The sequence below is a fragment of the Perissodus microlepis genome, chromosome 7 (assembly GCF_051167445.1).
Source record: "Perissodus microlepis isolate ML-2025 ecotype Zambia chromosome 7, ASM5116744v1, whole genome shotgun sequence".
NCBI lineage: Eukaryota > Metazoa > Chordata > Actinopteri > Cichliformes > Cichlidae > Perissodus > Perissodus microlepis.
The window spans coordinates 2,384,509-2,398,681 of record NC_140467.1 but is presented as its reverse complement, the minus strand read 5'-3'; the positions used below and the strand labels follow the sequence as shown (position 1 = coordinate 2,398,681).

General features: G+C 41.0%; 1 protein-coding gene across 2 annotated transcripts in view; it reads right to left on the bottom strand.

Moving 5' to 3' along the window:
- Window positions 1-6,678: 6,678 nt before the first annotated feature.
- Window positions 6,679-14,173, bottom strand: part of LOC146382263 (solute carrier family 66 member 2) — a 63,744-nt gene continuing 56,249 nt past the window's right edge. For both annotated transcript variants that reach the window (XM_084932755.1, XM_084932756.1), the window contains one exon: window positions 6,679-10,579. In XM_084932755.1, coding sequence (XP_084788881.1) covers window positions 10,405-10,579 — 175 coding nt within the window. In that variant the 3' untranslated portion in view covers window positions 6,679-10,404. The remainder of the gene's footprint in view (window positions 10,580-14,173) is intronic.

Below are 14,173 nucleotides of genomic sequence, written 5' to 3'. Positions count from 1 at the left end.
AGTAAGTCAGCGAGTTTTCAATAACGAACAACTGACTTCTTCTTAGCACTGATATGATGTGCCATCTTCCTTAAAACTCATTGTTACTGATTATTCATTGCTTTAAGCTGAGCATTTAGTTCTTTTCTTTTGACTGTGAGTTCTACGTTTGCCTTTTATTCTGTTGAAAGCTGCTGCTGCTGCCTTAATTCATGTCTTTTGGGATGTGTGGAAAAAAAATCTGAACAATCTGAGTCACACATTTTAAAGCCAATGTCAAAAAGTTTTGTCTGTGGAAAACAACTTTCCGCTTGACATTCTCCAGCTCTTGTGCATCGAAATTGTGTGTTTGCTGAATACTTCACTTTCTTCTGTTATCGTCCCTTTCATGAAGTATCTGTTTATCGTCTGGCTCCACTGTAACTAATGTCCTCGTTCTACTAACATGACACTTGCTATACTGCATTCTCCATCATGATAGACAGCACACACCCACATGAGTGCACACTCGCGCGATGTGTAGCTTGCAGGCATGCACGCTCAAAACACCATATGAAGGAAAAAAAAACTGGCTAGAGCGTCACCAACAAAAAGAACCTGCCTCCTTCGCTGGGCTCATGATTCCAAAATAAATCTGAGTGAGAAGGACATGATGCAAAAAAGAGCTATTTGGCCATCTGTGGACTCGATCTTCAGATGGAGAAATGTCAGTGAGAGCAAAGAAAAACATGAACTCCACAGGGGAACAGTTGGTGAAGCCAGGGCAATGTTTATCCCGAAGGAGACTGATAAAAATAAGCCTTTCTATTACGAAACAGACTGCAGCATCCCGTCTCATATAGAGATCAGTGCATAAAGCATCCATCAGAGTGTTTTCAAGATTTACTGAGTGACCTGCACTCTGTTTGGTTCTGACCTCCAGGCTGCTGTAATTGACCCTGTGCACGAGAAAATGCTAACTTCCTGGTTTGAGACCGGATGTAGGGTTGTACATTTCCGGTAGCTTTACTTTGCGGTCAATCGCTACTGCGAAGATATCCTCCAAAATCATGTCCAAAACTCAAAAAAAGGAAAGATCGCGTTAAGTTACAAAGAGCAGAAGGTGGGAACACTCACCACTGTTGTGTCATAAAAAATCTAATGATCAATTTTGACGTTTAAAGAGTTTAGATCGATCAGTTGTTTACATCACTCAACACAAGCAGAACTGCATCACTGCAGCAGAAGACACATCGTCCACATTCAGGAGCACATCTCTGTATAGTGACTGGTCTTATGATTTAAACAGGCAAATGTTCAGCATTCAAACTACAGGTGAAGAATAGTCAAACCAGATGTTTCCCCGTTATGTCGATATCAGCTAGTCAAGTACACACCTACACAGCATGTTAACAAACCGTGAAAAAAGCCACACAAAAAATGAATGATTGCTGGTAACGGTTTCTATACATTAGTATTTACGAAGGGCATGTTGTGACTTACCTTCAAAATTACAGTGGTCCCTCACTATAATGCGGTTCACCTTTCACCTCGCTGTTTCGCAGATTTTTTAGTGCAAGTTTGCATGCTTATTTCTTTTTACGTCACATTGTGTCCTGCGTCTATAGAAATGTAAATCGCCGCTTGATTCATTCATTTGCTTAACTTGTTTTGGACCGTAAACAGGGCGCGAATAGGACACCGGAAACAAAGCTCCCCACAGGAGTTTCCGCACCGGAAGTAGCATATGCTAACGTGCACATAGTCTATACTCCAGATGAGTCCATGAGATCAGGACTTTGAGCTTCAGTCTTTCGGGTCATTTCTTCCTGCTCGTGCTGAGCTGAGTGGCACTTGGCCTCTACACCATCTGTCCACTTTAGGCCTATTCTTTACTAACTAAGCACTGTTGAGGTTACAGGTGAATACGGAAATATATGTGAATAATAGAGTGACTCCATAAAGTAGCCGTTTATACATTTCCCCAGTTTCACTGAACAGTGGCTGAGTCAACTTTGAGTTCAGATGCAACTCTCAGGTCGTGTCAGGTCTTAGCTGCAGGGGGAGATCGCCTCGTTGGTGCAAAAATATAATTTTATGCCCGTCAAACTCTTTGATCGTTGGTATTTTTCATAAATTTTACTAAAGAAATGGAAACAAACCCTATGATTTTGTGACAAAGTGCCTAAGCATGCAATTTAAAATAGTTTATTTGCTAAGGTGCTACAGACACCGTTTCATCCTATAAGTTTGACACCTCTTTATGCTTAAAAGATTCACAGATCAGTGATATTAACAAAGGAAGGAACACAAAAGAGCTGAACTGAAAATGAGTCGAAAACCAGCCAGTGTCCAAAGAAAAACTGCAGAAAACCTAGCAAACCTTTGCTCAAGACCACTTTAACAAACTAATCCATAGTCTGGCTCCTTGGAAAATATGAAAAAGCAGTGGTTCAAGACTTTTGAGCAGCAATGTTCAAAACAGTCAAAATAAGCAGCAGCAACTAGTTTTGCACTGAAAATCTGATGTGATGATTTTGTTGATTAATAGATTGTTTGCACTGCAAACTGTTTAAAGAATGTGTTAATATTAAAAATTCCCAGAGTTATCACATAGAATTTAAGTGTACTAAACCATTTCCTGCTTTTTTTATTTCGATCAGCCACCCAAAGAGTAACCACAATCTGGATTACATGGTAGAGTCTTACCAAACTGATGCACTGACACTGTCTCCATATCTAATCTGCACAGAAGTTGGGATACAGTGTTCAGTATAATCATCATTTTGAGGATCTCCTACTTCTTTTTCAGCGATGTTGTTCTGCCATATCAGGAGACACGATTCACTCGATCATGATGATCCACGAGATGCCTCCACCGCCAAACATAAACATAAGGTCGATACTTCCAATCTGTCACGGAGTACAAGTTTAAACCTCACGTGGACGTTTCAGATGATTTTTTTAATCTTTTTAAACGAAGGGTGGAAGAAGGTCAGCTTTTGATTTCATTAAATTCTCCAACACCTGAATTTTTAAAGATTCCTGAGTGTTTTTTACACTTTGTCCTTCTCTCCCCCCCCCCACACCTCCTCTGTTCTCCACAGTCTGTGACCTTGGAACAACCTCCTCCATCTTGAGGGTTTGATCCTGTCCCGGCCTGTCATTACATACCTGGGGGGTTGACTGTCCCGTACTGCAGGAACATGAGGCGGCCCTAAACCCAAGCCATCTGGATATGCTGCATTTCCCAAAAGTATACAGTTTGACTCGTGCTTTGTCTTTTCCTCAGGTGCCTCATACATCATGCACTTTACTCTTGTGTTTTCAATGTCATCAGCTCTGTGAGTGATGACAGGGCAGCCAGCAGAGAATCGTTCTCTTCCTCTATTCCATTTTACTCTGATTTTTTCCTCCAATTTATTGCTCAATCTCCAGGCTATAGAGCATCCCAGACTGGACGACCATCTGCTTATTAAATTCTACAAAATACAGAAAGATTTTTTCTGTCTGTCCATCTGCCATTGAAGACTCTTGTCTTGGTGCATTATCCTCCACTCTTTGACCAAAGAAGTGCCAAGGGTCATTGTGAGAAATTGTTTGTACAGGAAACGAGCAGTAAAATGCTTTTATTAGTCTTGATAACAGGATAAGAAGCTGAATTTTTTTGTCATTCTCAAATGGAAGAGCTCTCAAAACTCCTGTGTCACATACCTGGGCTTATTATTATGAGCCCATCAGCCTGCTTTGAGCTTGAATTTTCAGAAGCGAGTTGTATCCCTTTCTCTCTCCTGCTCTGCTTGAATCTTTCATCAGTGATTTTCTTTTTTTTTTTGGCCTAATTTATGTTGTAAGAAAAGGTAAAAGATGAAGAAAATGTCCTATGAATCCTCTGTAGTAATCAGTGGGGAACCTTCACATGGATGTTGTCCATTTTCCAACATGTCCTTTTAGGGATTATGCTGAGCTGATGTAAGACAGGCTTTTCAAAACAAACACATCTGGCTGCTGTTGATTAAAGTGCACACCGCTATCCAAATAAGGGATAACTTTGGAAAGGAGACGCTCACTGCAGCTGCTGATGGTAGTTTGGATCGTGCATTACATCAAACTGTTGGCTACGGTCGAGGAAGCATTTAAGTGTTATGATGAACGGTCGAACCTGTAGGTTATTTTAAGCCAAATCATTAGGCTACATTATACATCAAAATGTGACAAGAAATAAAGATTTAGGATCTATCAAACTTTAATTTCAGAATGAGAACTATGGGAGAGAACTGTACAACTGCATCTTTATGCTGCTCAACCAATATAGACATACAGTAAAACACAGCTACACAAGGGTTGATAGCACAGCAAGAAGGTCAAATCCACTGATTGGCTGAAAACGCTGTGGAGTTTGTGCTTTCCTGCGTGTGCGTGCTACTACAGTCCAAAGACATGCATGTGGCTCCAGCCCTGCTGCAACCCTAAACTGGATAAGTGGAAGGAAAGATGTCAGAAATATGAAGAAATATTGAGACCTGGTGATTATGGAGTCCATTTGAGATCTATGGAGGCCATTGTCATATTCAAGAAACCAGTTTGAGATGATTTGAGCTTCGTGTTATTCTGCTGGAAGCAGCCATCAGAGGATGGGTACACTGTGGTCATGAAAGGATGGACATGTTCAGCAGTAATACTCAGCAGGCTGTGGTGTTTAGAAAATGATCAGTTTGTACTAAAGAGTCCGAGGTGTGGCGAGAAAATATCCCCAACACACTTACGCCAAAAACTATTGCTACAAGGCAGAGTTGTTTACATCAGATTCTGACTCTAACATGTGAATGTTGCAACAGAAATTGCGACTGATCAGACCAGGCAGATTTTTTCTGCTCTTCTATTGTCCAACTTTGGTGAGCCTGTGCAAGTTACAGTCTCAGTTTCCCGTTCTGGCTTGAATGGTTACTGTTACTGTTGCCTTCCTCCTGCCTTCACGTTGAAGCACCAATTGTGGTCTGCTGGTGTAGACCATCTCCTTGAAGGTTTTTAACAGAGCCCTGCCGCTCACTGGATAGTTTTCCTTTTTCAGATCGTTCTCTGTAAACCATAGAGATGGTTGCATGGGAAAATTCCTGCAGATCAGCAGTTTCTGAAATACTCAGACCAATCCGTCTGGCACCAAAAACCATGCCACGTTTAAAGTCACAGCCATGTAATTGGCTAATTAGATATTTAACAAGCAATTAACCAGGTGTATGGCTAATTAAGCGGCTGATGTGTTTAAATAGAAACTGAATGACTAGCACAAGACACATGAAACTAACCTCAGCAGAGAACTAGGACAAAGACAGGAAGTAAAACAATAGAAGAAAAGCAAAGAAAATAATTACCAAAATAAAACAGGAACTCTGTGTAACAGCCAGGAGAAGCATATGTAAAGAACTAGAGGATGAACGACATGAGGGTAGAAACAATAAGGACAGTTATCCTGTAACATATAAACAAGAATCAGTGTTTTAAGAAACATGGTGTATACATTATTATTCAATATTCGTCACCTATGCTGCCAATCTGGAACACTTGATGGGGATGAAAAGTGCACTTCCTTTTACTGCATGACGACACACCATCATTAATAAATGGAGCAGACCGGAGCAGAGCAGACCTCATGGACATGGGGTTCAGGTGAACTATTTCAGCCCACCTCATCCATCATTAAAACAAGCCACTGTAAAGACATGTTGGAATTATCAGCTGATGGATGGGTGGATGGAAAGACGTAGATGATGGCAGGTGGTCAGATAGATCCATTATGAGATTTATGATTAAACATTTTAAAACCCATAGACAAAGTCATGACTGCCATCATGCTATGTGATACCAATGAGACACACGTTACAGGTATAAGGATCAGATACAGCGTTCAAGTTCAAGCCTGCATTCCAGTTTATCTATTATTAATGGATGTACAAGCCAGGCCAAAACATGAATCCACTGAAAGCACAGCAGTTTTATACGTGAGCTGTGGGGCGTAGCCGGGTGTGCCGGAGTGTCTTAAAGAAATATCCACACGCCACGACCAAGGGGGGTCGTACCCCGTGCATATGGAATATGTAACGTGTGGAGAGATAGTCTCGATATGCTAGAGACCGACAGGTGCAGCACACATTCTGTCCTTGTCCAACACTCAAACTATAGCCAGCTTCCTTAATATTTTACTATCCACGCTGCAGCGCTCCTCTTTATTGCTGTGAGTTATCTTGAACCAAGCGATGTCGTAACCATCTGCGTGTGTGATGTTGAATTAGGTAGAGGGGATTAAAGCCTTGGAGGGACACGAGTCTTAATTAACCCCCAGATCTTCAATTCCGTGCGTTCAGCAACAGAAAAGTCTGAACTCTACCTCAGTCTGTTTCATTATTTATTTGGTGCTCAATCCTTTTAAATAAAAGAATTCAAGGTTTTCCCTCTGCACTTTATCTCACTGCAAGACAGCTCAACTGGGACCTGTTCTGTAGAAAAGATATATCTACTGTACAGGAATGTAGAGATCATATATGTGGTTCACGTCTGGTGTTTCTAGCTAAGCTGTTGGAAATGTTATATGTTAGATCTTAGCCATGTTAAAGCTAATCACTCAGACTATCAGGCTTCTATTCTCTCTGTCAAACTCTTTCTTCTTCACATGCTTCACATTCACAGAGTTCACAGAGCCAGAAAGCACACAGCACTACACCATGGACTCAAAATAGTTTATATTTGATGATGATAAATATTTCCCATACATACATAGAGCTGCCATAAGACAGTAAAACGTTCAGACATTAACATTTTTGCAGTATTTTTACATACCTGATGCCACTTCTGTATAATGTCACAAACTCTTACATTTTACATCAGAGTTACATTATATTCATTATATTCCAGTGAAAAGTTACTTTGTTTGTACTTTTGGTTCAACAGAAAGGATCTTTTGGCTTATTATTGTTACACAGCATATCCTCCCTCTGCATGCAGAAAGGCAACAAGTAGATTTACCATCATGTGAACTTCACTGATTATCACACCTGAGGCGCATGTGTGTGTGTGTGTGTGTGTGTGTGTGTTCATTTGTCCTGCTGTCCTTGAGAGGAAAAGGCTACAGAGCAGGCAAATGTTAAACTGAAGTCGGTGCAGGTGCTATTCTGAGCCTCTGCAGAGGAAAAACAATATAAAGATACACATCTGATGATAAGAGCATACATGACACAGAACTGGAACAAAATACAACTGTGGTGTGCAGGATAGAGGCGATAAGCCACATGCAGCTTACAATATGGCAAACAGATCTGAGATATGTGGATTTAAAGAATGCATGCAAACTTGGTCTGTTTCTAAAGCAGACCAAACAATAATTTTTTATTATTGAGCTAATGGTACCGACATGCTGGCTGCTGCAGGCTGCTGCTGCTGCCTTCATTATAAAAACCACAACAGCAAAAGCGGGTAATTTAAATATGATGTTCACTGAGATAAACAGGTGTAGATCAACTAATGGAAACTGGTGAGGTAAAAGTGTGGAAGATTTAATCAGCTTGAAACTTCATTACTTAATTAAATCATGCAAGTGGAAAACTAAAAAGAAACCTGTTCCGAGTACTGATCAGCTGCTGGGACTGATGTATTTGACCCTGCAGTGTTTTTGTAGGAGGAAACTATCAAGCAGTAGGTAACAGAACCACAACTAACCTTAAGGCTATATTTTTAAATTGCTGTTTCAATTATAGACAGAGCCTCTGAATAAAGTACATGTGAACTGTTTTGCATATTATAAGCTGCAGAGAATGCAGAGTTTAACTGCTTCTGTTATGGCTGCAAGGTTTCCCCAAAACCTATTAAGCAGAGAGCGCATTCAAACTGAAGATGTGAAAACGTGAACCTCGTGGAAAACACTCCAGCCGCTGCTGCCTCTAAAGCCGAGCTCATCGGAGCTTTTACACGGAACCATGAAGGAACTAAACCAAAGGTTAGCACGTTTTCCGTGCATTACATAAACTTTGCCCCATCCAGCAGCACATTTCTATGTGAGTGGAGACACTAAAGTGGGTCTGACTTTCTGAGAGACAATAGGGAGTCGTTCTCTTTTATTGACTTCTTTGTAGCCATTAGTTGATGTACAGTTTTATATAAAAGTCGGGGAACCCTGAGAGATGTCGTCAGCTACAAGTCATCCTTCACACATGAATTGTCAGCCCGTCTTCTTGCAGATCATTTTGTGAGACAGGGCTCACACAGCATGTTGTTCAGGTTGAGAGACTGCAGGGCTGTTCCAGAGGTTTCAGCTGATGTTCCTCCTGTGAGTCGAACTTCACTGCAAGACGTCTGCATTCAGAATCTGCTGATTTTTGGCAGAATCCATTGTTAACTTTGGATTTCTGAATCACTGGCCCGAATCCACTTAAATAAGGGCAAACCAGTCTTAAATTAAGCTTTACTAAGAAGCAAATCATTCATTAACCTCCTAGGACCTGGTGTCCACACATGTGGACATCATATGTTGGGTTGTCTAGACCAAAATACTAGATTTTGCTCTACAAGGGCCTGAAATCCACTTACGAGGACATTATACTGCCACTGTTCTATCGAAATTTGAAACGAACGTCCTCATATGTGGATCTCATTTTATTCAAAACCAAAAATCAGGTTTAAAAAAAAAAATAATAAAAAAAATCTGGTAATTCTTTTTTACATTCATCAGGTCCCAATCAGCCCAAATAGCAAAGAGAAATTAAAAATGCTGCTGTGGAAGAGTTCAGGTCTTAGGAGGTTAAATATTGCTAGAATTTGCTTTTCTAATATTTTAAAAACTGACCCTAAATAAAATGAAAATGAAATATTAAGCTCTGTCTGAAAGGAGTCCTTGATTTTGATTTCTATGGTTTCGCTTAAATGTCATTCAGACTGTGGAAATGATGAGCTGGAAGCATTTTCGGTTCTTTTCACAGCATCCGCCTGTTTTCAATGCATCGGCTAACTTCAGTTTTAGACCCTCAGTTAGTATCTTAGACACGATTTTAATGAGCTATTTTGTGTTTTACAGGTAAATCAGTGCATATAAGCCTGATTATGTTTTAAAATGAGGAAACAAAATTTGAAAGACACATAATTGGTCTGGAACAACGAGACTGGAAGAAAATAAAATCATTTTTGCACCACTTCACCTCTTGGACTAAAGCGAAGAATCAGCCACCTGCACCAGTTAGACTGAGTGACCTATTAAAATCACAGCGAGCGTATTAATGAGCCAATCAGAAAAGGAAATGATTGTTAAAAGAAAAGTTATTTCCTGTTGCTGAAAATAAAATCACCTTTGATTTTAACGATGGGCTTGATAATGAAGGGATTTGACTTAATGATGAAGTTTAAGAAAACTGAACACGAACAATTGACCTTTTTTAAATATCTGTTAGCAGCACACGTATTATTTACTGGGTGTGGACACCATCTAGTCAATAACCAAGGTAAATAAATATATATATATGTATAACCTTTCCTCCTTTTGAATGAGGAAAAGATGAGCAAAAAACAGCTTAACCTAAATACACTGGCAGAAATTGCAATACCACAAAGATTCAGTAACACTGTCCCCTCGAGAAGTTTACTTGCCCTGAAGTCTGCTGTGTTTCCGATGCCCGTAACACATTTTGCAGCTGAGGAAAAGTGCAAACCATCACTGCCCACATTTTTCATATTTCTATGTATACTGTGTGGAGACATGTACTGCACGTCAATCAAACCACCATACACACACAGATTGATGGCCTGTGTAGATTACTCGATGTACATTCTGAAGCTTTGGCTTGGCTCTTGATGCCAACGGCGAAAATCAATTTTAGCTGTACTAACACACCAGAGAGAACGACAACCTCGCACACATGCAAAGGCACAGACAAGCTCACATATTATGTATCATGAGAAACAGTCCAGTGAAGTGAGGAGTGTGAAGTGGGAGAGCCATCAGTCAGGCAGCAGGGTCCAGTGGAGGCCTACCAGTGCAGGACTGGTTGTTACGGTTGCCATTACAGAAGCACATATTTGTCGTTAGTGAGCTGCCAATATGAGTAATGCATCCTCCTTACAATTTCCATGCCCACTACACTTCAGGAGACACGTAGCAAAATAAGGACAAATGTACAGGAAAATGCATTTAGGTGCTAATGCATGAATTTTGGCTTTATGGCGTTTACAGGTCACTCGGTTGGGTCTCTTTGACACTAGGATAGTATGAACAGTAAAAGAAGTGAACAAACACACCAAAGAAAAACAAAACAAACACACTATTTGACTTTGATTTGTCCTTACTCTGGCACTAAACATTAAGCGTTATCAACACTGCAGCATGTTGTAAAGGGCGTGAAGTCATCAGAGTCCTCGAAACTTACTCAAACACTCGGGCTTTTGTGTTAGTCACTGTAACAGCCATGCTCAGCCCAGCTTGGCTCTTGTGTCTTGGCTGTAAAACAGGACCTGGAGGAGGATGGCGACATCAATCAGGATCTGGACTGAACCGCACACCCAGAACTGCGCCGGGCTTTCATTCATCACAAAATAGGTGGTCTTGAAGACGTCACCAGCTGTCCACAGCAGCACCATTTTCACACTAGAGCAATGGAAACACAAAGAGACTGTGTGAGCTTTCCTCAAAGCACTGACATTTTGCAAACTGGCTTTCTTGCTCAGCATTAGACAGAAGATAGATGCTAGTATGCTAGCATAACTGGAGCCAGTTAGCATAACTTAGCATAAAGCTAAACGTCAAACCGAGAACAGTTAGTCTGGTTCTGCTGGATTGTACCTACCCGCTTATTAACTCATCACTCATAAACATGATATAAATCATTTGTTTAATTTGCACTGAAAACAACAAGTGTAAAAATGACAACTCCACGTTAGGAAGGGTTATGAGTGAGAAATGTATTGACTGGCAATCAATGAAGACTCCAGGAAGCACCAGTATACCCTCCAGCACGCAGTCTATTTATGCCCGCTGTTAAGGTGCAGGAAACTGCTGCAATGAGTATTGTGCAGTCTGACGTTGGGGTGAATTTGCTGGGACATCCACTCCAGGGAAGATTGTGGCATTGTATTATTAACACACAGCTTAATATTCCAGACCAGCAAACTGCCCAACCCTCTGCTTTATAGAGGTGGTCACATTAGCTCATGATTAATTCATCCAGTGCATTTGATTAGTAGCATCTAGCTGCTACACAGCCTCTTAACTCAGTCCACGAGGGCCGGTGTCCCTGCAGGTTTTAGATCTCACCTTGGGTCAACACTCCTGAATCACATGATTAGTTCGTTACCAGGCCTCTGGAGAACTTCAGGACATGTTGAGGAGCTAATTTAGCCATTTAAATCAGCTGTGTTGGTTCAAGGACACATCTAAATCCTGCAGGGACACCGGCCCTCGTGGACTGAGATTGCCCACCCCTGCTCTAACCTAAAATCATGCATGTCAGTTTCACAGTTCAGCTGTACAGATGCAGCAGATGATTATTCTGTCAGTTGGGCTTGGAGTTGCTTATTATCACTATCTGATCCGAGCTAGTCATTTCCAGACAATTTGCTGACTTCAGGTGAATATTTATCGCACAGGCATAAAAGGAGGGAATGATTTTTCAAGCAAACAAGTTTTTATTTCCCAAAATGTTAAATTATTACCTTAAAATGCTTTCTTTTATACAGCACACAAACAATCCTCCTGTTGATTAGGCCTCCCCAAAGAATCCAAAATAACAGCACTATCAGCCAAAAGTAGCTTTTCGTTTTCATTTGAAAAGTTTAAACTGATTTTTTTATTTTCTTGATTAAGTTCCTGCTGTCTAAGAAGCAGCAGGAGAGGCAGTGAAAAATCATTAGTCAGAGTGAAGTTTAGTCTAAGCTTCTGATTGATCACAGCAAGTTAGAGAAAGCAAAGGAAAGACTGTCGGAGACACGGGGCTGAAAAGAAAGACTCGAGTCATCAGCCAAGCTGGCAGCCTGCTCCTAACACGGGACCTTGAAGAAGTCATCTGAAAATTTGCGAAAAGCACAGTATAGAAATCATCGTCTCATCACTGCTTATTGCACTCTTCCATCATTTATTCACACTGCCTTCTCAAGCTTTTGCCTCCTTCCCACCCTTTTCTCCTTTTTGTTGCAGTCTTGACTCATTTACTGTCAAGCTCCTTCAACTCTTACCCTTCATGCTCTATGCTCTTACAGCACCTCACTCCACCTACTCTCTGCTCTCTCCTCTATTTTTTATTCTTTCTTTGTGAACAGCAAAGACCCATAGGTATGAATGTAATACGAGTTTATTCTTTTTATTAGAGCTGGCTGGGCCTGGCCAGGACAATCAGTCATCAGTGAGACATACAGTAAAAGGGTCACACGGGAGGGGGTGAGGGAGTGCAGAGAGACAGAGACAGAGAGGCTGCGGAAAACAGAATTCATCCAGCATGCAGCAAGAAAGAGACGGGGCTAAGACGAGCCAAACCACCAGAGAGAAAGCGAGGGACCTCTGCGAGCGGGACGGAGACCTCTGCGAGATCGCTATGGGTGATGAGTGTGTGTCGAGCACAGGCAGCCTAATGACCGTGGGGACGGCAGTCCTGCACTATCCTTCAGCTACCCTTGCAGAGTGGCATCAAACTCTCCCCTGGGCTCCCTTCAGGCTGATGAGGAACACAAACAAGCTCGCCCTGCCATAGAAATTATTCAAGATATGTGTAACTGTACCAAATGTAGATGGTTCAGGTTATATGTCTTTGTGACTCTTCTGCACAGTGACGCATTTTAATGATTCAATTTGAACACCTTTTAAATAATAGCTTCATTTAAAGGTGACTTCCTTTAAACCAAGTGTTCTTATTTTGACAAACAGGCCAGAGGAAGTGAAAATGATCTCAGCCATTTGTAATATAAGAACCGGAAGAATGCAGGAGTCCACTGTACACAGAGGACAGCATCAGTTCACTACGCTACCAATGAGACACACATGGTTAAACTTTCTCATTTTTAATTCGTCACAGATCAGCTGCAGATGACAGTCTCGCTCCTATGCATGCTCGTAAGATCACAAAGGACACTACCAAAGGTCTATTGTTACAATGAACTCAGATGACTCACTCATATTAGAGCGGTGATAATCCAACTGCGACTCGATTCCTTTGGACACTTTTATGTCTGGAGAAATATACGACTCTTTTTATGCTCTGATATAGCCCGAGTCCCTCTGGAAACTGTTTCCAACTTCATTACTCTATAGGCAGCTTTTTTGAAACCCCTAACTTATCTGAATGGAGGGAGTAATAGCTGTCATTTAAATCATCAGCAGGACATAAAAATTGCACATATAGGTACCGATTAAAAAAAATGCTTTAAAAGTTTGGGAATTTTTTGTCTAAAATACATTTTAGAAGGTTACACTTTTACTATGCATATGTAAAGTTACGCAAAATCTATGGCACAATCCAGCATTCAGTCAGTAACGAGAAGTCTGCCAGCCATGCATCAGTGCAACAACCTACACACGACTGGATCTGAAGGATTCTTCACATTTCTATTGAGTTTTTTTTCTCAGCAAAGTTTCAAAGTGACGAAATGTCTTTTATTACCAACTTCACTCTGAAAGCTTTAAAAAAATTCCAGTGTCCAGCTGACTTGGCTTCGTCCAGTTTAACCAGCTCAGGCTCATAAGAACCAGGCTATTCCCACTGCTCCCACAGGCTGATCAGGGAGTGTCAGCGGTGTGTTACGCTCCCTAACAATTTAAACTTTCGGGGTAAACATTCAACGGTTTGATTGAACTGCTCCAAAAATAAGCAAGCTAAGGAAATTTAAATCATTGTGCTTTTACTTCACTCTCTCTCTCTCAGAGACGCCAGTATTCCTCAGGGAAAATACTTGGTTTTTGTTCAGCTGAAGTTCTTTTTCTTCAAAGAAGGCTCTTAAGTGAAGTTGAGATTTCTTTTGCTGTTTTATCTCTGCTGTTTTTTTCCTTTCACTGAGCCACTTTTTCCCTTTTCTCCACTGTCCTGCACAACTGCCATCTTTGTTTTTACTGACTCTGTCATTCCCTTTACTCTGCTCCTCTCCATAGCATAAAAAGGAACAAAGTGTTATCTCATTATTAGTATTTAAAAAGACTTATCAGCTGCTACTCTGAACCATTTGCACTGCAGTCGTTACAGGTAGCAAACAAACGCTT